This window comes from Ursus maritimus, unplaced genomic scaffold (genome assembly GCF_017311325.1).
Source record: "Ursus maritimus isolate PB19 unplaced genomic scaffold, ASM1731132v1 scaffold_10, whole genome shotgun sequence".
In the NCBI taxonomy this organism is placed as follows: domain Eukaryota; kingdom Metazoa; phylum Chordata; class Mammalia; order Carnivora; family Ursidae; genus Ursus; species Ursus maritimus.
This window is the reverse complement of record NW_024423344.1, coordinates 1878603-1903503: the sequence shown is the minus strand read 5'-3', so window position 1 is coordinate 1903503 and position 24901 is coordinate 1878603. Positions and strand designations below refer to the sequence as shown.

Sequence of the window (24901 nt, the reverse complement as noted above, 5' to 3'; positions counted from 1 at the left end):
TATTTATTTATTTATTTATTTATTTATTTATTTATTTATTTAAAGATTTTATTTATTTGACAGAGAGAGAGAGAGCACAAGCAGGGGGAGCAACAGGCAGGGGAGAGGGAGAAGCAGGCACCTGCTGAACAGGGAGCCAATGCGGGTCTCGATCCCAGGACCCTGGGATCATGACCTGAGCCGAAGGCAGACGCTTAACGACTGAGCCACCCAGGCGCCCCATCCATTCTTATTTAGTAAATAAAATAAGTAGAATAAAAGTATAATTTAAGGTACATCTGGCTGGCGCAGTTGGTGGAGTGTGCAACTCTTGATCTTGGGGTTGTTAAGTTTGGGACCCATGTTGGGTGTAGAGATTATTTGAAAAATAAAATCTAAAAAAATAGTATAATTTAAAACAATTTCATGTTTCTGGAGATTTGTTCTCTGACAAAAATATATAATTCTAGCAGTGCTGTAAAATTATTGATAAAGAATTTAGAAAATTTGTCTTTTATAATTTCATTTAATCATTTAGTCTGTATGCAAGACATCACTCTCATACAGAGCACGAGATTACTGAAAAGTAATAGAAACTATGTACTTTTCCATTTAAAATAAGGAATTCCCTGGAACTATACAATAATAAACAATTTTACACTAAGATAAAGAATACCCTTAAATTATATATGTATATTTTACAATAATACTAGCAAATACTAAAATCACATTATCTATTTAAAAGACCCATGGGGGAGGCACCTGGGTGGCTCAGTCGGTTGAATGTCTGCCTTCGGTTCAAGTCATGATCCCAGGGTCCTGTGTTGGAGTCCTGCATCAGGCTCCTTGCTCAGCGGGGAGCCTGCTTCTCCCTTTACCTCTGCCCCTCCCTCTGGCTCGTGCCCTCTCTTGCTATCTCTCTCTTTCTCTAATAAATAAATAAAATCCTAAAAAAAATTAAAAAATAAAAGATCCATAGGGATTTTTTATAGATTTATTCTGTATGCTATAAATATAGCATATGTGATAAGACATTGGAAAAAATAAACTCTCATTCTTTTTCAAGCATATCAAAATTGGTTCTTTAGGAAAAGAGAAACTAACAAGACCAATATTTTTTAAGACTAATATTTTATTTTTATTTTATTTATTTATTTTTGCTTTATCTCAATTTTTTTATTATGTTATGTTAGTCACCATACAGTACATCATTAGTTTTTGATGTAATGTTCTACGATTCATTGTTTGCATATAACACCCAGTGCTCCATGCAATACGTGCCCACCTTAATACCCATCACCGGCCTATCCCAAACCCCCACCTCCCTCCCCTCTGAAACCCTCAGTTTGTTTCCCAGAGTCCATAGTCTCTCATGGTTCATTCCCCCTTCTGTTTACCCCCCCCCCTTCATTCTTCCCTTTCTTCTCCCACTGATCCTCCTGCTATCTCCCATGTTCCATAAATGAGTGAAACCACATGACAATTGTCCCTCTCTGCTTGACCCACCTTACCCAGCACAATCTCCTCCAGTCCCGTCCACGTTGCTGCAAATGCCGGGTAATCGTTCTTTCTGATGGACCACATCTTCCTTAATCCAGTCATCCGCCGAAGGGCATCTCGGCTCCTTCTCAATTTATTTTTATGCATTTATTAGCAAGATATGTCCTAAGGTATCAGAAAAGTCTAAGAGAGGTTATTTCTGGGGTCAGGGACTGCTCAAAAATGTTTCCATATAAAAATAATGGTAATTGCTTCTTTACTTTATCCCATTTAGGCTTAGGAAAGGTTTAATAGGAATGTTCTACTTTCAGATAGCAGGGGAGACATGAAGTAACTACCTCACTGAATTTTTGTGGGCATTCAGTAACTTGTTTCGGTTAAAGCTACTAGAATTGTGCCTGGCTTATAGAAAGTACTATACAGTGACTAACTGAACACAATAAAAATAAACACACAAATAAATAAATAAATAAAATTAAAAAATAAAACTGGACTTATTTTGACAACGATCTTTTAAAAAATAAATAAAAGCTTTATAGTTTCATCTGAAAAAAAAGGAAGTGCTATATAATTTATAACTTAAGATCTTGCTCTAGTTATTCCCCTTTTGGAGTCCCTTATTTCCTCATGTAAGTCTAATATTTTAAAAGCCTCAAATAAACAATACTTGGAACGAAACAAAGGAATCTAAGTACAAATACCAGAGTTTAAAAATCATAAGAAAATACCATGAATAATTTTTTGCCAATAAATTTGAAAGATGAAATGGAAAATTTTCTAAAAGATATGAACTATCAAAATTCACTTAAGAAATAGCAGCCCAACTTATGCAGATAACAGTGAATGAAATTAAATTTATAATCTATACTTCCCCTGGCCCCCTCAAAAAGACATTAATCCCAAACTCCTTTATAGGAAATTCTTATATAAACTTATTCAGAGAATTTTTAATTTTTCAGGCTAAAATAGCTTTCTTACCAGAATCCAATGGTAGTACAAAAAACTGAGACCAATCTTAGATATGAACAAACAATCCAAAATAAAGTAGTGGCAAATTGAATGTGATAGCATATTAAAATAAAATCATGACCAATAGGGTGCGTCACCATCTAAAAATCACAATAGCAGGAAAAAATTATTTTACTAAATCCAATACTCATTCATGACTTAGAAAACAAAAACCAACAAACTGTTAACAAAGATTGGAAGAAAACTTCCTTAGTCTGATAAAAGTTGAAACATCATGCTCAATGATAAAACTTGAGAAGCATTCATGTTAAAGACAAAAATGAGAAAAGATATCACCATCTCCACATTGTGCTAGAAGTTCTGGCCAGTGCAAGAAGACAAGAAAAAGAAATAACAGAAATTAGTACTAGGGGAGGAAGAAACAAATCTGTCCATAATAGCAGATGATATGATTATGTGTTACATAGAAAATTCAAAGGAATGTCCTAACTGTTTGAACTAGTAAGGCTTTCTAACAGGTTGCTGGATACAAGATCAATATATAGAAACAATGTTCCTAAGTACCAATAATAACCAATCAAAAGTTATAATGAAAAAAAAACCTATTTGGAACAAAAAAATTAGAACGAGTATGAATTAGGAATATATCTAACAAAAAATGTGTAAATCCTGTAGGAACATTAACCTAAAACACTACTGAAAGGCATGAAGAAGGTCAGCATCAATGGATCAGTTGTGCTTATTGGTGGGTAAACTAGACTAGATTCATCTATAAATTTCATGCAATTCCAATCAAAATCGAGTCTTCAGTTTTTGTGGAACTTGACAAGCTCTGCCTAACTTTCATATGGAAAAATAAAGGGCAAAAAAATGCCTAGACAAATATGAAGAACAAAGCTGGGAGACTTGTCCTACCAGATATCAAATATATCTAGAACTGTTGCCATTAGGTGTCCTGCTGGTTGGTGTGATCAATCGTTGTCTTCTGGAGATGGAAAACAGTGTCACATGTTATTTAATCTGAAACTTCAAAGGTTCAATTTTTTCCTCTTTTATGCTTGTCGATGTGGTTGAATTTCTCCAGCTTTTAAAAGCTTAGTTGCCATCTCTCTCTTTAGTCTTAGAAGCTCAGACAAAGCTAAATGTTGGAGTTGATGCTAGAGAGTAAAAGTAGAAAGAGTCTTTTGTTATTTCGGTGAATTTATTTTGAATTCTGTTTCCTTTTTAAAGAGTCAGACCAGAATTACGGGAAAAGTGTGGTAAGTACATAATGCCATGGGCTAGGTCCCAGGGCATCTGGAAATTATTACCTTAAATGTGAACGCTTGAAATAGGCAGGTAAGGTGTAAAAGAAGCTAATGGAAAACAGTCTTTCCACCTGCTGTAAAGATAACTAGATAAGCCATTTTTCATTGTATCATATTTGTGACTAGCTCAGCCTACCACGTTCTTTCAAATTTGTGCCAAGTCAGAGATGGCAAAAATTAGCCTTTGGGCCACCACTGCCTCATACCAAACCCTAGACATTACTAATGGAACATAGAACTCTTTCTGGCTAAGCCTAAAGGTGACTCTCAAAATCCTACTCAACAACGTTCCAGGCAATCACAAACAGTTAACACAGAATTAATTTGCCTAGTCATGCTCCATGTTATATTACCTCTAATTTATAAACCAAGTAACTGTTTTCAGTGTCAAAATATTGGTATAAAAGAGAATCAAGTAGAATACAAATGATACATTTTGGGTGTTATTCCATCCCAGAGTCTTAACTAAAAGTTGCATTTCCCTAATAAGCCGCTCTTTGGGGAAGTTTCTCTTCTGTACTCAACCTGCAGATGCTAGAGTACCGCAGGGCTTGGTTGTCAGATTCCTTGTCCTTCTCCCCTGCCCTTAGATAATCTCAGTCCAGTCTCAGGGTTTGATGATGACTCCCAAATGTTTCTCTCTAGCCTTGACAGTTGCATGTCTAGTAGGTGTCTCAAACTTAACATTTTCAAAATAGAACTCATGATTCCCATTCCTTTTCCAAACCTGTACCTCCTCTGGTTTCCTCATCTTGGTAAATGGCAGTTCCCTTCCTCCTGTTCAGGGCAGAAACCTTGGCCTCTCCTCAATGCTAACCCAACCCTTGACCTGTCAGCCCATCATGCTGGACCTACCTTCAGAATCTGTACAGACTCGGCCATTTGTCACCACTGTCACTTCTCTGGATTATAGCACGGCCTCCTCACTGGACCCTCTGCTTTCACCCTTACTCACTGTCCCCTCCACCCCACACCTGTTCTCGACACAACAACCAGAGGGGATCTGTGAAGATGTAAGTCAGATTATGTCACTCTTCTGTTCCAATCCTCCAGTACATTCTCATCTCACTTGGAGTATAAGCCAGAGTTCTCATTTCTGTCTGCTATGATCTGCGCATTTCCCCACTTCCTCTTTGACCTGCTCGTCTGCCTGTCTGCTTCTGGCTGGCTTTGCTTCCTCCATACTGTCCTCGCCATCCCGAGCACACCAGGTCTGCTCCCTGCCGGAAGCCTTGCTCTGCCTGGAATGTTGTCCTTCATATCTGAGGCCCAGCTCTTCACTCGGATGTCACCCTCTCAGGGAGGCCCACCGGTCCTCAGCACCCCCTGTACTTCCCTCTGCGCTGCCCCCCAGTGCCTGTCTGACCACAGCACTCAGCACCTGACATCTCTTACTTCTCTTCTGTCCACTGTCTTTCCCTCTGGAGTGTATGTTGCACCAGGCAGCACTTCTCTGCTTTGCTCAGCACTGAGCGCCTCACACGTAGTAACTTTCACTCCGTCCTCACTGAGTGGCCACAACTTGTACATAGATGTGAGGTCTTGGCTAGGCAAGGAACTTAGGGAGCCCAGTCCCTTTTTCATCCTCCCTGTTCCTGGTTATCAAACCTTTTTTCTTCTCAGGAGCTCAAACTCTGCCCTCGCCTGAGAAGACGACCTCCTGCTTGACCTCGCTGAGAAGAGTCTTGTCACCACTTTGGAGAGCGCTCACCCCACACCTGCACTCTCAGCTTCTCTCCCGCCCTTTTGCCCCAACCTGGTGCTGGGCAGGCTGACTGTCCCTCCATCCTCCTGTCCCCATGACTCCACGTCTCTGACACCAAACATCCACAGCCCTTCCTATCTGGGAGACGCCTCCCTTGCACCTCATTCCCCCACTTTTTACCCATTTTGTGTCTCTCCTTCCTTTAAGATCTAGACTTATTGAACAAATGCTCTCCATACCATGTCTCCATTACTCTCCCACATTCTGCCTCTTTAACCACTGGCCTGGAATTTTGTTTCTGTCCCAGTGCTCCCACTGGACTGGGCATTTAAAGACCATCAGTGGCTTCCTTGTTGTGAGATCAAAGGGCATTTTCTTTATGTCCATCTGTCTTGAACATGTTGGAGAATGCTGACACTTAGTCACCTCCTTCTTCAAAGTCCTTCTTTGGCTTCCTCACTTCTGTGTCGCCCTAGTTCTCCAGTCTTGTTGACTGCTCTCAGAGAATGTGCCTTCTGATGTGAACAGTATTCCCAGCAGATGAGGTAGGTTCTACTGCTTCTCGGGCATCCCAAAGTACAACGTAAAAATTCAATCTTAGTAGCTCCAGCAAAGCTAAATGTTGGGGTCAATTCTATAAAGAAGAAAGGATCCTCTCTTTTGATATTATTTGATATTATTTTGATAACGAAATAAATACAGCCCAAACAACGTGAACCTGTCTGGCAGAGCTCATCAGGACCCCACTGAGGATGGTCCCTTCCCTCCACACTATTGAGGGGTTGCTGCTGTCTGTCATTGCTTAGTCTTAGGCTCTTACCCCCTTGGTCAGTCCTGCCATCCTTCGTCGAAGCACTGACCGCACACACTGGGGGCAGGGAGTCCTTTCCCGCACTGCTCTTCATCTGTTTGGCTGGATTTTCCATGAAGTCTGTCCTTTGTGCTTTGCTCCATCATCTTCACTCTGGAGAGGTGGGGCTACACTGGGGACCCTCTGCCCAACATTTTCTAATTCTGTGTCTCCAGCTTCCTCCTGGACAGTTTCACTCATATCTCCCACCACCACTTTTGATTCGGACAGTCACAAAGCCAGAGCTTTCATCTTTTCTTCCAATCCCAAATTAGCACGCCTCTCCCAAGTTTTTCTCCTCAAATGGCCCCCTGATTTTCCCACTCAGACTCAGAAATATGAGGTTCGTCTTTAATTCATGCCTCTCTCTTTCATTCTCTGACCAGGCAGACTCTACATTCTGCTTTATTTTTATCTCCAGACTGTGTCTCCTTTCTATCCTTCCTTTTTCCATTTGCCCCTGCTGTCATCCAGCCCAGGCCTTCAGCACTCACTCAGAGATTACCACTCTTCCTGAGTCCCTGTTAGAGGGGCCCCTTCTTTTCTGAACAGCACTTTCAGTATATCTCCCTGCTCTCCAAGTGGTTCAGTGGCCCTCGATGTCCTTTCATTCATTTGTCTCACCAGTGTTTGCTGAGCGCCTATTATGTTCAGAGTGCAGCCCGTCTAGCTCTTCTGGGCAGAAGTAGCCATTTAAACTCACAAGGCCCCTGTTGCAGCCACGCCAGGTCACACTGCCTTGGGAATGCCTTTCTGGCCTTGAAATGCACTCCTGCTCCTCTTCCGCTGTCCAAAGCCACCTCTCCCAAACCCAGCTCAAATGCCACCCTTTCCTGGCTGGCTTTCCCTGGCTACATGTTCTGATATTAATTCCTTTTTTTCTGGAATCCCTGTGCACCCACGTAGCTCCCCGTTTTCCTGAATTTTCCCATCTCCACAGATAGATTTCAGGATAGAGACCATGTTTTTACTTCCACTGTATTCAACAGAACGTGTGGCCCAGAGCTGAGCACAAGACTGTCACTGAATAAATAGCCAATGATGGATCTGAAGGGACACTCAACATATCCTGAAGGCCAAGGGGAAACGGTATAACTTTGAAAGGGAAAGTAGAAACCCAAACTGTGGAGTGTAGCAGTAGTAAGACTCAGCAGTGAGTGACGGGATACAAATAGCCTGGCCCTTGCGTTGGGAGAACTTGGCAGACTGCCATGGCAGAGGAATCCACTTTTCGCTCTGTGTCATCAATGATAACCATTGTCAGGAGTCATGTTGCATCTCGGGAGACCCCAGCATCATTCTCCTCTCACATTGGGCTAACGATGTCATCTCGGGAGACCCCAGCATCATTCTCCTCTCACATTGGGCTAACGATGTCACGTGTATTATATTTGGGTTTTTTGTGCTTATCAGGGACATGATTAAAGAGATCTAAGGAGTAGAAACCATAATGAAAGAACAATGAGAAATAAATCAGACTTTTAAAAAACTAGAACTTTGAAACACGCAAGTCATGGCCATTAATCCTTTATGATGATGAATGTGATGTTGTTACAGAAAATGCAAAGAAATGTGAAAAGAATATAAAAATCACCCAGTTCTAGAAACACTATGGTTAACATTTCGATATCATTCTTGCTCTTCCTTTTGCATATATGAATGTGTGTAAAGTATCCGGTGTCAGACTAGAGTTTTGTATTAGGCTTTTGTCATTTATCATTATGGCATGAATATCTCTTCATGTCATTGATGATCTTAAAAATTATATCTAGTGAAAACCTTGTATCAATAGTTGTGAATGAACCATAGCTTTTCATTTATGCCTAGCCTTATTCTGTAAAGAATTAAAGGGAGCGTATCACTTAGGAATTCTTTGTCTGTAGGCCATAGAAAACCTCACTTGAACAAATAGAGTTTTTTCCTTCATGTAAGTCTGGAGTTTGCTGTTGGGGTTGATCCAGCAGGCCCACAATGTCACAGCAGGTGCCTTGGACTTTCTTGACCATTCCCTCACACTTATTGACACATGCTTGCAAAGTGACTGCCCAGCTCCAGGCATCACATCTGTACTCACCATGAGAAGTAGGGTTCGGAAGGGACAGCAAAGGTAGCATCTGCCCTTTTATTAGGAAACCAAAAGCCTTCCCAGAAGTTCCCCAGCCAACTTCTTACACCTCACTGGATACAACAGAAGGAGGCAGGAAAGCAAGAATTTCCCTTTCCAGTCACATTAGAGGCAAGCAAGGTAGTGGAAGACTGGGAGAAGGATCTGGGTTAAGCCAGATCCTGATGTCAGCCTTGGGCACTATTATGTATTTAACTACTTGTCCTTTAGTGGACACTTCTGTTTCCAGTTATTCCTTCTTATAAGTAATTCACAGTAAATACCCATGTTCATCCATTCGTCAAAAACTGTGATTATTTCCTTGGTATGCTGTCCCAGGAGTAGAATTACAGGTTAGAGGTATCATGGTTTTTACATCTCTTCATACATATTACTAAAGTCCTTTCCAGAAAGGTCTTGCCAGTGTGTGCCACCACACAGAGCCATTGGCACCCCCATTTAGGACACACTCTTAGTCGTCCCATCTTTAGTACTTACTGAGCCTTGGCAACTGCCAGAGTATCGGCTAGTATGTGGATGGTGACACATCATGATTCTGTAGGTTGCAATCAGAGGTCATGGTGTAATTTTAAGTGTACCTATCTAAAAGTGTTTTGCAGCACCTGGACCTAAAGGACTCTGAAGAGGCTGAGCCAGCAAAGAGTAACAAGATGCCACAGGCAGCTACCCTACCCTCCTCGTCTGATTTACTAGTTGAATAGATTCTTACCTAGCCCCATGTTTCTCAACAGGTGCAGAATGGGCATTTGAGGCAGGCCAGTTCTTTACTGTGGGGGACACCCCTATCATTGTGGAGCATTTTGCCTCCCTGGCCCTGCAGGGAAATGCCAGCAGCACTTTCAGGCTCTGTGACAAGCAGACCCTCCCTCATGGTGTTATGTGCCACCAGCCTTGTGGGGAGAACCTACCAGGCACATTGCATTGACTCCTTTTTAGCACATTATGCTGTGCTCAACAAGGCTGGGAAGGTAACAGAAAGAAGTATTAAATTCCGCCACACTGATCTTGTCTTAGAGACTTCCGGAAATGCACATTGCCCAACTGTTCTGCCTGCAGACATCAAGGAAGGAAGGCTACACATGCAAACCCCAACCTCAAAACTAGAATAAAGGAGAAAGTCCACAAACAGTCAAGGTGGTTAAAGGTGGTTTTCTATAGAAACTCAGAAGGCTGTGCTTGTCTAGGGACAGCAAGAAGAGAGGATGGTAGGAGATGTAGGAAGATGGAAAGAACCTCCTGGAATGTAAAGGGAGCAACAGCCATTAAGACAGGGCCATGATAAGGGGGAAGAGAAAACACAGGGCCCCTGTGCTAGCCTGAGTTGGCCACTCTTGAAGGGAGAGTGGAGGTAAGTGATAGGTCAATAGGCCAGTCCCTGGATTGGGGCCAAGTTTTAAGTTGAAGAACTAGCACGTGCAAAGGCGTAAGGGCAGAGTCCCAGGGACCACAGGAAGTTTGATATCACCAGAGTGTTGGATCAGGGACTGATGGGTGGTCCACACTGTGCAAGGCTTTTGTCCTGTGCCCCAGAGGAAAATCTCCAGCAGATGGAAGGGAGGGGCTAGGGCTACGGACACTGTGATGGTCTGGGGTTGAGGAAAAGCAGGGTGCAACTTAGAATGTAGCACCTGACGTCCTTCGTGGAAGATTGGGTTGTTCCATGTTCAGTGAAATAAAAATATTTAATCTGCTAAGGACATGCCAAATAGAACAGATGCCAGTCACAATATGGGACAAGGAAGCTGGTAAGGTATGTGACTGTAATAGTTTTCTAAAGACCTCAAATGACCAAAACAAAGGCTTGAAAATTTATTCTAGGAGAGGGTTAACATTTGTCTATTTCTTTAGATCATAGTGAGTCGAGTTTTGTTTTATTTGCCTTTGAACCAATTCATAAAAGTTAATATTTTTAAACATTCTAAAATTCAAAATGAGAAGAGTGTTCTTTAAGGCTGCTAGAACTCATACATACACTTATAGCTTAGGCAACTTTCCTTATGACAGAAGAACAGAGCTCTTTTGGTTCTAGTCGGAAGCATCTGACCTGTTTGAGCAGTAGTGACAAGGAGGACGCCCTGCAGTCTTGGTCCCCTGTGTGTGAAGAACACTGCTACCTTCACAGAGGAGGCCTATGGGCCTCCCTCCATCTAGGAAGCAGCTCACCACACATGACCAAATGACCATCGTCCCATCTTACAGATGTAGACACAGGCTGCTGCCTGGGAATGTGCAATGAGTTAACCATTTATGGAACATTTGTAAAGTGGAAAAAGAAAGTAAATAATAGAAGAGGTAGTAGGTTAATATGTGGCAGAAGTTATGAAGGTGGCATGGAAGAAAGTTGCCGTAATCTCACATGTACAGAAAGGTCGAGGTTAGGAATGGACCCAAGCTGTGTACCCGGCAGCACCAGAGCTCCCTTGGAGACTGTGCTCTGGAAGAGAGCAGGATGGGGAGTTGGAAGCCAGGGGAGAGTTCCATTCTCCTCATGCAAGTCATTTCTCTGTGGAGCTCCAGTTTCCTCATCTCTGAAGTGAGAGGGCTTAAGTCCCCCGTGGGCATCTACTTGATGCCGACACTTGGGTAGTGTAACGAGCTCCGTGTTATGCCGGCGCTGCGGACGTTTATCTAACCCTGCTCAGCGCGATGGTGGAGACACGCGCACACACACACACAGGCACACACACGCAGGCACGCACGCGCCCCTGCACACGCACGCTCGAGCTGTAGAGAGCTCTGCAGCACCTCCCTCCTTTGGAAATAGGACTACAGCTCCCCCCGGGAAACATGTGCCGGCACCACCCGCCAAGGCCTGCCCCTGGGGTGTTTGGACTTGCAGCTCGCCCGCCGCAGGCTTCCTATTAACCAGCAATGTTCCCTTGCAGGTTAGCAATCTGAAGCAATGGGCGACTGGAGCTTTCTGGGGAGACTATTAGAAAACGCACAGGAGCACTCCACGGTCATTGGCAAGGTTTGGCTGACGGTCCTGTTCATCTTCAGGATCCTGGTGCTGGGCGCCGCAGCCGAGGAGGTGTGGGGAGACGAGCAGTCGGACTTCACGTGTAACACGCAGCAGCCCGGCTGCGAGAACGTCTGCTACGACAAAGCCTTCCCCATCTCGCACATCCGCTTCTGGGTGCTGCAGATCATCTTCGTGTCCACGCCCACCCTCATCTACCTGGGCCATGTGCTGCACATCGTGCGCATGGAAGAGAAGAAGAAAGAGCGGGAGGAAGAGCTGCTGAAGGGCGACAGCCCGCACCACGGGCCGGCTGCGCGCTGTGGGCAGAAGGACAGGCCGCCGGTACGGGATGACCGGGGCAAGATTCGAATCGCCGGGGCCCTGCTCCGGACCTACGTCTTCAACATCATCTTCAAGACGCTGTTTGAAGTGGGCTTCATCGCCGGGCAGTACTTCCTGTACGGCTTTGAGCTGAAGCCGCTGTACCGCTGTGACCGGTGGCCCTGCCCCAACACGGTGGACTGCTTCATCTCCAGGCCCACGGAGAAGACCATATTCATCATCTTCATGCTGGCAGTGGCCTGCGTGTCCCTCTTGCTCAACATGCTGGAGATCTACCACCTGGGCTGGAAGAAGCTTAAACAAGGAATGACCAACCACTATCGCTCAGACTCCCCTGAATCCAGGGTGGGGGCCACAAAACCTGGGGGTGTGAGCCCACTCCTCCTCCCCTCCCGCTCTGCCCCGCCCACTGTTACCATCGGATTCCCGCCTTACTACACTCACTCTGCCTCTTCCCTGGGACAGGCCACAGCCACAGGCTACCCTGGGGCCCCTCCACCAGCAACAGACTTCAGCATGGCAGCCCTGTCCGAGGCACCCGGGAAGGACCACCCTGCCAAATTCTACAATGGCAACCACCACCTGCTAATGACAGAACAGAACTGGGCCAACCAGGAGGCCGAGCAGCAGACTTCTGCCAGGAAGGCCTCCCCTCCAGCATCCACTTCTGCATCCCTGAGCCCTCCAGGCAGCACCCAGCAGCTCCCTCAGGAGGGTGGCCCGGGAAGCAGCGCGCCTGGCCTGTTGGGGAACGGGAATGGCAGCAGCTTGGCAGAGAGCAAATTGGAAGTGACTCCCAATGACGGGGAGCAGGCAGTGACCACTGCGGTGGAGATGCACGCGCCTCCTTTGCTCCCCGCAGACCCTGGACGATTGAGCAAGGCCAGTAAGGCCAGCGGTGGTCGGGCCAGACCGACTGACTTGGCCATCTAGCTGTGGTCTTTCCAGACAGCTTTATAATAATCTCTTTTCTAGCAACCAAAACCAAAGTGCGGCTCCAGTCTGCTGCTAGAGAAAGTGAGAGCGCACTGGAGTGGAGGAGGGGAAGATCCAGCGGAAGAGAGCAGGTTTCTGTGTGTCCATGCTTGCTGTTCTTAACACTGTGAGGTAGAGTGGGGAGAACGTCAACGCTTGCTGAGATGGGGAGGTAGGGGCAAAGTGGGTGCAGGGGCTTGTTGACCTTTAAAGGTATTCACAACAACCCAAGAGTCCAGTAACCTGGGCCACCTTCGCAGGTGTTGCTGCCCAGCCTTGGGCTCCTGCTGTCTCTGTGGGTATCTGTTCTGTTGTGGTAAAGCAGCAGGTGTCTGCAGTCACTTCAGTTCGGAGCAATTAGGTTTTCCATTCCTACGCTCTCCAGAGCCTCTGGGCAGCCCAGAAAGTCATAGACGAACTTAGCACTATCTCTGTTTGATACTTTTAACTTAGAGTTGAATTTCATTTGGGATATTTGCCAAACTGCACTAAAAAAAGATTTAGAGCAAGTCCATATAGTGTCATTTGAGTTTCTGAAATTGCCTGCGAAGCCCAGGATCTCAGACTGTGCGCTTCGTGACAAGTGACAATGAGCAGCTACCTTCCAGAGGCAGTCGTTCAGCGCAGGCGAGAGCCACAGAGCTTGCTGGTAAGAAAGCGGGTAGAAATGCAGCGACACTTGAGATAATTTTTAAACAGCTGAGGAAATTGAAATAAAAGTGTAGCAGGTATGCCTTAGGTATTTATTTTTTAAATGATATTTTGTGCTTTGATCTGAATTGTACAGGCATGCGTATTTTCCCCCACTTTCTTTCAGGAGAAATGAAAGAAAAATAGTACTATTAAAATGAATACTGACCAAGAGAATGCTAATTTGTCCCATTACATACTACTAAAGATTTGAACTTTCCTTTAAAGAAATTCTCGGACCTCATGAGTGAGCTAATTGCTATGTGAATGTACTATAAAAAATAAAGGCAGGGGAAATTTAAGTGCATTTCAAGTACTTGAAGTTGTGAAGTTTTTTGAATGGAAGGTTAAAAGTTAACTGCTCTTGCCAGAAAAATTATTTATACAGATGAATCAATGACCTACATTTTTTTTAACAGTACAGAATAAAACTCTTTGAGTTTCCTAACCATTCTCTGTGGGTAGCCTGTTTGCTTTCTAAAGTGTAAATAAAGGTATCTGGGTTTTACTTCCTGTGTAAGTGCATGTGCTGGTTTCGGACGTGTGCCCTATTTGTCACCCACACGGATTGCTACACTGACAGGGAAGGCTCTTTCTCTGCACGGGTGTGGCTGGAAGGTGGCAGAATTTTCTGTACTGCACACCCTGCTATCGTATCTGAGTCACTGTTTGTTTATAAACCTATGAACAGGGGTAATGCTGAGCCCGGTCCTACTCACACGCCAACTTCCACTGAGTACTGTCAGCCCTTATTCAGCAAAACACCAAACACTTGCCAATTTGATTCATTCCTTTGTGCAAAGCAACACCAATTTCCTGATGATTTATCTGGGGCTACATCCCAAAACCTACTTTGTGCTTTATATCATAAAGAGTGACCCACCAGCAATCTGATGAGAAGACTGCGATTCCCATTCTCAGATTAATGCGTGCGTCCCGTTCATTAGAGCGTTGTGCTTGCTGCGGAATGAACTTGGATAATCTCCTTGGCTTGAAAAATGCTAACGTCCCATAAATACCCTTTCGGCCTTTCTCAAACAGATGTGAGCCTTACAGAAAATTATTTGAGTGACTATTTTCTCAATTCCCCCTAGGCTGGTGCATAACTCATGCCACTGTAGGATGCAGAGGAGAGAAGTTCATTCATCACCTACAGTGGATGCCTTAGGCTTCAGGCAGTAGGACCTTGTTCTCTGGGGTAAGAAGGGCCACCAGAAAATCCTAGTTTGAAAGGCATTCTGGGGGTGCCTGGGTGGCTCAGTCGGTGAAGCGTCTGCCTTTGGCTCAGGTCATGATCCCAGGGTCCTGGGACTGAGCCCCTAGTCGGGCTCCCTGCTCAGCAGGGAGTCTGCTTCTCCCTCTCCCTCTGCCTGCTGCTCCCCCTGCTGTGCTCACTCTCTCTCTCTCTGTCAGATAAATAAATAAAATCTTATAAAAAAAAGAAAAGAAAAAAGAAAGGCATTCTGATTTAAAAAAAAAAAGCTTTGGTCACAATTCAGTTAACAGGCGGCCAAAGTGGACGTGAACAGAGGTTCGTCGGCTCTACCATGATGAATGTTAATAATGAGCTTCTGATTTACCCACAATTTGATTTTGAGTGGGGTTGGAGATGAGAGGGAGAACTATAATTATATTTAATTTTTACATTTTAAAATTGGATTTTATTCACCATATGTTGATGAAGATGCCAGTATTGTGAATTGACTATAGACTAGTTGACCCATTTAGTGCATTGGCAGAAGTGTGAAATTAGATTCACCCCTCAAAAACCACTAATTTATAAAGAAATAAAATTCTGTGATACAACAGGGCCTATAGTATTTTTTCAGGGTAGTGTTCTGATTTCAGTTCATGTAAAAAATGAAAGCAGGTGTTCCATTGCTTACTATTTGAGGTATCCATGACCCTCAGGTTGGGTCCTTCTCCTTCATGGGGATATGGGAGTGTGAAAGGGTGCTCTCTATTTAGCCAGTCACTGTAAGCCTTAATATGTGCAATAAAAGTAGACATCACCTCTTCCTGTGGTCAAGATTCCAGATATGTTTTTTCTTTAGCCTGTTAATTATTTGGAAATTTCACTGAAATTATTTTTATCTTGATTTAATGGAAAAAATTTTAATTCCATAAGTTTATTTTAGAACTCAAATGTTCTAACATATTATGCACATTATCTTTTAATCTGCAGTATGCAAGACAATTTCTTGCATCCATATTTGCAAAAGCCAGTCATCCTGTTGGTATTACATAATCTATATAGTTATAAAATGTCAAGCATTACTAATCCATCTCCAAATCCATTTATTAAAATTCTAAGACATTTCTTAATCATTCACTTTCTCCTTTCTAAACTTTATTTTACTGAATTATTTTTTCCATGAAATTAGCAAAAAAGATACCTTAAGTTTCGAAAGAAAATAAAAAGCGGAGAAGAACAAGCCAGAATATTTCTGATCCATCCTGGCTTTCCTTGATTGTTAAATAAGTGGCTAGATCATAGATTTCTTATACAAGAACACCTGGATTTAGAACTATGAATAGAATTCAAACACCCTTTTAAAAAATTAAGTTCATGAGATTTAGATCTCTTTTCAATATAGGCTTTTTTTTTCTATTAACACTTTAATTCTTTAATATTTTTGGGAAAAGTCCTTTTGCTGAATTTTTTTCTTTTGAACTTTTCTTTCTGGTATTTGTAACATTGACTTGTGGATCTCCACCAAATAAATTCTTATACAAAGTATTGCATGATTTCAAAAGATACATGTTTTTGTAAAGATCAGTAGATTCCTGCCCTCACGCTACCCCCACCTCCATGGAGTAGTTCGGGATATTCTCTAAATAACTTTTAAATATGGTCTAACACAAAGGCATTGTACATTAAAGTCCAAAAATGTATTTCATATTCTAATTTTGTATTATTACACTGCAAAGCTGAGGTTTATGCATTCTAAGATTTCTTACTGTCCAAAATATTTTTTTCTCTTTGCATTATAGAATGTCTTACCAAGACTTTTTTATGGTCAGTTAGTAATTTAAATAACACCAAGAGCAGTGAACTGTTTCTAGTATTATATTTGAAGATGTTTGGTATGTAAATGTAACGTAGATCATAATATTTACAAAACTCTTACTAAAACTTTGTTTAGTGTCATAATAGTATCGTCCCTAGACTAAATTGTAACTGAAAATAAGCATTTTATAAGCTAAGTAATAAAAAGTGGCCTTAAATGTATATCACCAGCTCTGTAGTTGGTTCATTGTTTTTATCGATAAGAATTCTCGAGCAGGTTTTCAAAATAAAAATTTTCATCTAGATAGAATAAGGAGCAAAAACTTCCCTACAAAAGAAAGCTTGAGAAATTTCTGCAGTAGCTGTTCTGTCTTTTCACAGGAACTTCAAGTAGCCTCTTCCAAGGGTTCCTGTAGCATAATGTGCACGTTGACCTTGTCCGTCCCCTTAACTCCTCCTCCGTGCAAGATCCTGCTAAGCTGTAATGGGGTTTCAAGACCTGAGAGATCACTTTGTCTCGCGAGGCTGGAGTTTATCGTTCCCAGCGACTTTTCTGTATATAATTACGAGTAATTGTGTAGTTTTCATCTTTGCTTTTATGACACTTGGCAATACCTGTAACGTGCTGGACTCCAAGTTCTTAATAGAAATGCAATTCGCACTTTTTGCTGTTCCTGCTTTACAATCCACTTTGGGGATGATGTCCAGGGATGCGGTGTAACAAGAAGAGACCGGCTTGGCTGCTTTGAGGGCTCGAGGGAAACGCAACATTCAAAATTCAACCCCACCCAACACGAATTGGTGAAAATTTCCCCCATTTCCTACCATAAGTGCAAAAACCTGTTGGGATGAAGCCTTTGGAAAGAGGCTCGGCCCTCGGGTGCAGGGCCACAGCGTGGCGGCCCCCGGGGGAGGCGGCCCGACCTCCCAGCCAGCCAGGAGAAGGGAGGGTAGGCGGCGACAGTACCCCAGGGACTCCCAGAAGGGCGACGACCGGGGCGGGACCAGCAAAGATGGGGTTGGGGCGGTCGCTGTCCCCTGCCCGGCGCCCGGTTGCTGGAGGCCACGGAGAGCATGGCCAGGAGCGGGGCACACAGCCCAGACGGGTTCACCTGCCTGCGCGGGGGTGGTACCAGCCAGGCTGGTGGATCGTCTGTCAGCGCTCCGGGAACGTGCGGACTCCGTGATGCTTTGTAAGGGACGTGTCCCTTGGGCATCCTCTCGCTGGGGACACGTAAAATTCCTGTAGGGTAGACTGCCCCACGCTCCAGGCCCGGCCGCCTCCAGGGTCACAGACAAGGGTCAAAACTCTGCATTGCTCCTTTGCAGCCATGTGATTTTAGGGAAGTTATTTAACTTCTGACTTTGTAGATGGGGTTTCGCATCTGAAAAACGGAGGTAAGTTTGCTAGGAACAAGTGAGAATGGACAGAACATACTCTGTGTAGTGTCTGACCCATAGCACTCAGAAAAGCCTCAGTGTAAGTACATGAAAGGAACTCTGGCCAAATTTTCTGAGGCCTACTCAGTTGTACTTTTTAACTTTATTTTAAAACAAAACACTTCTATACATACAATGGAATATTATTCAGCCCTAAAAAGGAAGGAAATCCTGTCACAGGCTACAACATGGATGAAGCTTGAGGACATTATGCTAAGTGAATAAGCCAGTCACAGAAGGACAAATACTGGATGATTCCACTTATTTCGTCTACCTAGAATAGACAAAATCATGGAGACAGAAGGTAGCATGATGGGACAGGAAAACAGAGAGTTGTACAGTTGGGGAACATGACTCCAGAACTTCCTGGAGAGGACTGCACAACAATTTGAATGTACTTAATATGACTAACTTAAAAATGGTTAAGATGGTAAATTTTGTTATGTGTATTTTGCCATAATTAGAACTTTATATATTTTTCAAAAACCAAAAAACGTTTTAAATTGAGCTAAGATATACACTTACAGGATACAACACCCAAGTATACAATATAACCCATGCATTTGAACACACTTAGGGAACACACCCAGAGCAAGAAACAGATCTGTTTTTCATTACAGAAGTCTCTCTTTTTTCTTTTTAACATCATCACTGCCCACCCTTTTTCTGCTGTCATTATTCATTCTAAAATTTTTCCTTATGGAAATGAAGGAGACCATGGGAAGGAGAAGGAAGGAAAACCTCGGAAGGAAGCAGGTGGCTGAGGTGTGATTAGGGCAGCCGTCCACATCCTGTCACACTTGCTTCAAAGCCATCCAGTTGAGTGTGAGTCCTGAAAAGAACTCAGCTTGGCAAGCCCTGAACCTACCCCAGAAAACTACTGTGGGCCCTGAGTTGGAATCTTCTTTGAGACATTTGATGAGTTTTCATTACTTTTCAGTGGGAAAAACAAAAGAGTTTATAGTTTTTTAAATGACTTAGAGTTTTTATGAGTAGGTTGTCAATAAATATGTGCTAAATATTGAACGAATGAAAATGAATGGCCACCTCGCTACACGCCATGGAGGCCAAACACATCCAGGCCATTGGATCAAAGCTTGCAACCTCTGCAAGAACCTCTTTTACGTTCTAATAGGTCTAATAAGTCCCTCAGCTAACAGGCTATAGACACCACTTTCCCCGGAAAAGTTGATTGTTACTCTCTGTCTGTGTGCAGCATTCATGTGAGTGTGATGCACCCAAACATAAACCAGGACCTGTTCTGTTTCCCCACAGACTTGCAGGGTGTGTTGTCCACAATATGGGTGGGGGGCCCCCCATGTTGCATACTCCCCAGTTATGCAGCCTCGAAGGTCTTCCCTTGGGCTGGAGGTTCCAAATATGGAACTAGACACTTTTTTTTGTGAAGTATAAGAAGTGCCTTCCTTCTGATTTCCCCTGAAAGTGTAAAACAAAATAAATGAGAAAAATCATCCTCAAAAGGCAGTCCTGTCTTGAATGAGCTCAGAGGAAATATATACATTTTTATAGTAAACCTTCAAGAAACTCTTACTCCCTGCCACAGCCCATATGGACGGGAGGAAACAGGCAGCCAGGACAAGGGTGGACAGGAAACACATGCCACCCAAGAGGGTAGAGTGCAGGCACAGCCCCCGAGCCCCAGGGCTCCTGGCCCGGCATCTCATCATCCCTAGCTTACCGTGTCTGCGGTGAGACAAATGGGATGCTGATTACCTAAACATGTGCCGCGGCGCCCCCTGCACAGAATAAAGAATGGCCTTAAAAACAACCCTGAGCTAAGAATATTATTTCCAAGATTCTCAAAAGACACTCAGAAAGCACATTATCCCCACCTACATTTTAGCATTTATCTTGAGTGTGTATGTGTCTGTGCACGTGTGTGTATCAGGGTGTGAGTGTATGACTGTGCATGTGTGGACTCTTCTTCCTCATTGCACTTTCAGGTTTGTTCTTAAAGTATTTAGGACCCAAACCAGACAAAACATGAGGCAGATACAAAACCAAATCTACTTGCATGCCATCTGCACCTGACGGGAGCTGTGGCCAAGGATGCGGCAGTCACGGACACTGGCTGAGCCTCTGTTTCTCTTGCTTAAAGGTGCTATGAAAACGCCTTATCTCTCCTAGGGTATCCATCAGCTGGTGGGGGGGTTAGTGTATCATGCCATGAACCAAGAACAGAATATTCAGAGAAAAAGGCAGTGGGGTCTGGAAAGGAAGAATTTTTTTTCCTTCTCTTAAGAAAAATCCAATACTATTATCATAGATCCAAGGACAAGTATGAAGGTCTCCCTTCTAATGTTCAGTAAAGTTTAAATTTGATAGCCGCCCTGTTATCACTGTAACAATGTCATCAGAAGGCAAACTCCTTCACCCGCAAGCCCCTGTCTGCACTTCTGAAGTCTGGGAGAGCTGCTGCTATGCAAAAGAAATGCGAAGGCCTATATTCAGTGATTCATGGGGAAGTGTGTGAGGATGTCTGGCACTGTATAAACTAATGAAGAACGAATGAGTCTGTGTGTGTTTGGGTTTGTTTGTGTGTGTGTTTTAATGAGCAAGGGGGACTTTAATGTACAGAAAGAACTTTACAACTACTTAAAATTCAAATTGGTATTTCATTATTAAAGTTCAAATTTAAAAAAAAATAATAAAGTTCAAATTCAAAACCTCGTTTTCCTTTAGCCTTTATGTTCACTGTACAAATCTTGTTATACTATGTATAAATCTGGTAAACTTTAAATAAAATAAGAGTAATCACCTTACTTGAACCAATTCAACTCTTACAACCCGTTCATTTAATTCTTCTCAACAGTTTGAACTGCATTTAGCAATTTAACGCACTCATTTTATTCTTAACTATTTTAAATGCCTGAATGGCTCAACCTGTACATCGAACTCACAAAACTTTACAACAACCTCAAGTAACTCTTTAAAAATTGAATAAATCAAAGTAATAAATATAGGAACTTCAAAATTCTTGTATACATCCCAGTATCATTCACATGGTCAAACGCTCTTAAACTTTTTAACTTAAAAATTATGAGTCTAGGGGCACCTGGGTGGCTCAGTTGGTTGTGTCTGTCTTCGACTCCAGTCATAATCCCAGGGTCCTGGGATTGAGACCCAGGAATCGGGCTCCCTATTCAGCAGGGAGTCTGCTTCTCCCTCACCCTCTGCCCCTCCCCCTGGCTTGTGCTCTCTCTCTCTTGCTCTCTCCCTCTCTCAAATAAATAAATAAAATCTTTTAAAAAAATTGAGTCTAGGGGCGCCTGGGTGGCACAGCGGTTAAGCGTCTGCCTTCGGCTCAGGGCATGATCCTGGAGTTCTGGGATCGAGCCCCACGTCAGGCTCCTCTGCTATGAGCCTGCTTCTTCCTCTCCCACTCCCCCTGCTTGTGTTCCCTCTCTCGCTGGCTGTCTCTATCTCTGTCGAATAAATAAATAAAATCTTTAAAAAAATAAAAATAAATAAATAAAAAATTGAGTCTAAAATTATTATACATTTCATATAGAAATCACAAGTCAGTTTATCAAATTCCCTAAAATACCAAATTGTCCTAAAGATTACAAACATATTAAATACCCACTATACCATGCTATTACGCTGACAGAGGCAGATCCATGATTGTCTGAGATCAGGGTTTAGGAAGGCCTGACTGCAAGAGATGTATGAAAACTTTCTGGTGAAATGAAATATTCCCAACTGAACTGCGGTGGTGGTTACAAAAACACACACATTTTTCAAAATTCATTAAACTGAGCTCTTAAAGTAGGTTCATCTTACTGTATATTACTTATATGCCAACAAAGTTGATTTAAAAGAAAATATGTATGTACCTATATTCATATATATATATATACTCAATGAACACAAAACCTAAGATTAACACCAAAGTACTGAATCTTAAGTTTGATTTATTTTATCATCTCTATATTTAATTTTAAATAGATTTTTTTATTGTGAAGATAAGGTCTGGGAGACCAGGGACAAGGGAATGAATACCAAGCCGAGGAAACAAACATGGCCATTTGTGTTTCTTCATCAAGGGTAAAAAAGGCAGAAGCAAGAAATAAGACTGCACTTGAATTTTAGCAAGTTTGGGACCAGCAGCCACAAGCCATGCTGGTGGACTAGTCAGAGAGCAGGCCGCATCCCCTGCATGCCTGGGGGACTGTCACTGAATAGCCAGAGTGAGTGTATTCATCTCCTGGGGCTGCTGTGACGTATCACCACAAATTTAGTGGCTTAAACCAACACAGATTTCTCTTCACATCGTTCTGGAGGCCAGAGGTCTGAGATCAGTTTCACTGGGGTGAAGTCAAGCTGTTGGCAAGGCTAGTTCCTTCCAGAGGCTCCAGGGGAGAACCCATTACTCATCTTTTCCACTTCATTCATTCACTTGTTCATTCATTCATTCATTTAGAGAGAGAAAGCACAAGCAGAGGGAGAAGCAGAGGGAGAGGGAAAGCAGGGAGCCTGATGTTGGGCTTGATCCCAGGACCCTGGGACCATGACCTGAGCTGAAGGCAGATACTTCACCAACTGAGCCACCCCGGCGCCCCCGTCTCTTCCACTTCTGAAGGCTGTGGCATTCCCTGGCTCCTGGCTGCCTCACTGCAGTCTGTATCTGCTTCCATGATCACACCACCTTCATTCACCTCTGCGACTATCAAATGGCCCTCTGCTCCCCCCCCCATCTTACAAGGACTCTGAAAATTACACTTAGGAACACCCTGATAATCCATGATTATCTCCCTATCTCAAGACCCTTAACTTAGTCACATCTGCAAAGTCCCTTTTTCCTTTTAAGGTAATATTCTTAAATTCTAGGGATTGGGGAACCATTAGTCGGCGCATCAAAGGAGTCAGAGGTTTGGGACTAGATAGACACTTTTCGTGACCTGCCTGAAGTGTAGTATGCCCAGCCCCATCCTTCCTCAACATTTGTACCATGATGTGGATGAAGATACAGAAAGTGTGTTTACTAAATAGATAGGTAACAGGACAGAAGGAACTTGCTGAATGGGATACCTGTCATCCTGGACTGTTGGGCTATATCCAACTCAATGAATCCACATCGAGATCAAGATAAGAACCTGTATTTATGGCCAAAATTCAGCTGCATAAGCAAGAGATACCCCCGGCAGGAGCACGAGTGAGAAACTATGACCCAGCTCCTATGAGCCAGCAGTGAGACATGCCTGGCAAGATCCGTGACAGCCCTGGCCCAATCATGGAACACAGGCCCTCCCACTTCTCTTCTGCCCTAGATAGCAGTGAGGCTGAGGGGCGACATTCTGCCAGAGTGTTGAAAATGCTAGAACTACTCTAGAGAGACCTGGAAACCATAGAGGAAATTGGTGAAGGAGCTGAGTTGTTAGGCTGAAGAGGAAAAATTATCGCTATCCTGTGTACAGTCATGTTTGAAGGACTGGCATGGAAGATTACACTCAGCTGTTTCACACCAAATGGGGGAAAACTTCAGAGAGGCAGGTCTGTGTAACAGGGACAGCTATCCAAAGAGAAAACCAGTTCACCCAGGTTGAAAAGTTGTCTGTTCCCTGCTGTGTTGGGGCCGTTCTGCCGGCCTGCTGGGTGTGCTCCACTCACATGGTTCCCTTCACTGCTGATGCCACCCCACTCGGACACCAATTAACCCCACTGCCTGGTCAGGGGACACGTCTGAGGGCAATGACCCCACTCAGCGTGTAGGACCCCAACTCAGTCTCCAGCCGTGCCACGTCAGCCGTTTCACACAGATCCCGGAAACGTGGATTCCTGACACTTGAAACCAAACACAGAGCTGCTGCCGAGTCTGAAGCCCCGACCTCCTTATCTAGTTCTTTACATTCTCACACCGTTTGGGTGTCTGTAACTTAAAGATGACTTCTTTATATTTGTCTCTATTTTCTGATTTTTTCTCAGTTTATGTTGCTTTCATAATTTTTAAAAGGCTATTTTCATTTTTTAACATGAACTTCAATTCTAAGGGAAATTTATTTTGAGGTCACATTTAAAAACAGAAAAACCCAAATACTAGATATACATTTTATTTTTTTTTAATTTTTAATGGCTTTACTAGATTTGTGCATGCATATGACACTTCAATAAAAAGTTTACTTAAAAAAAGGGCAGAGATCACAAACTGAAGGCTCGTGAACCAAGTCCACCCTCAGAGGGCTTGCTCTGGCCATTCTGAATTAGTGGCCAATATTAACATTTCAAATCTGGGGCAGGAGAGCACCTTTGTTCCACTCACTCCCCCTGATTGGTCCCTGCCCTATCCTTCCAGGTTTGGGTTCGCCCTTCCCTTGCAAGAGAGAAAGTCTGTGTCCAGGCAGCAATGGCCCCAGAGGGAACTGGGTTTTCAGTTTGCTGCAGCTCTCAGCCACCAAGCCTCATGGGCTTTGTAGTTCGATGCCCTATCAGGCATCAGCCTAGCTTTCTGGTGAAATGTCCACACTTCAGTGATCAAGGCCAAGCTCTACAACTGCGCTACCCACTCAGCTCAGAAACTCCCTCTCCTGGGAAGCTCTGTCTGCTGTCCAACCCTGCGGCAGTTTGCCAAGAGGAGTGCTCTTCTAGAAGGCCCTGCCTCAGCTCATGGGGGCTGTACTCCCGCCCTGTGGGTTTGCAGGGCAAATCAAGGCAAGCTTGAATGAAATGGAGTTGTTTATAAATTACACATCTTAAAGAAAGCCTAGAAGGAAAAAACAATGATTGTTTCTGGCATGACAGATCAATTTGATTTCACTTTTCTATAGTTTCTATAATAAACTAAATACTTTTAATATCAGATATAAAACGGCGGATACTAATATATACGTTTGTAATACAAAATTCAGGGGCCAGGAGGGAACATCCTGTGAGAAAAGAGTGTGATTTTAGTTCATGGATGTTGTGATGTATGTTATGGGAGACCCCAGGGACAATAAACTCTTCAAACCTCTGGGACCATCAAGTCATTATTATTATTAATCCTAACAACTAGTTATATATTTTATATAATTATAATTAATTATGGTA

At 43.4% G+C, this 24901-nt stretch overlaps 1 protein-coding gene across 1 annotated transcript in view; it reads left to right on the top strand.

Moving 5' to 3' along the window:
* Positions 1–13912, top strand: part of GJA3 (gap junction protein alpha 3) — an 18531-nt gene extending 4619 nt beyond the window's left edge. The window contains exon 2 of the mRNA XM_040621231.1: positions 11321–13912. Within this exon, the coding sequence (XP_040477165.1) occupies positions 11338–12672 (1335 nt within the window). The 5' untranslated portion in view covers positions 11321–11337 and the 3' untranslated portion in view covers positions 12673–13912. The remainder of the gene's footprint in view (positions 1–11320) is intronic.
* Positions 13913–24901: the final 10989 nt, after the last annotated feature.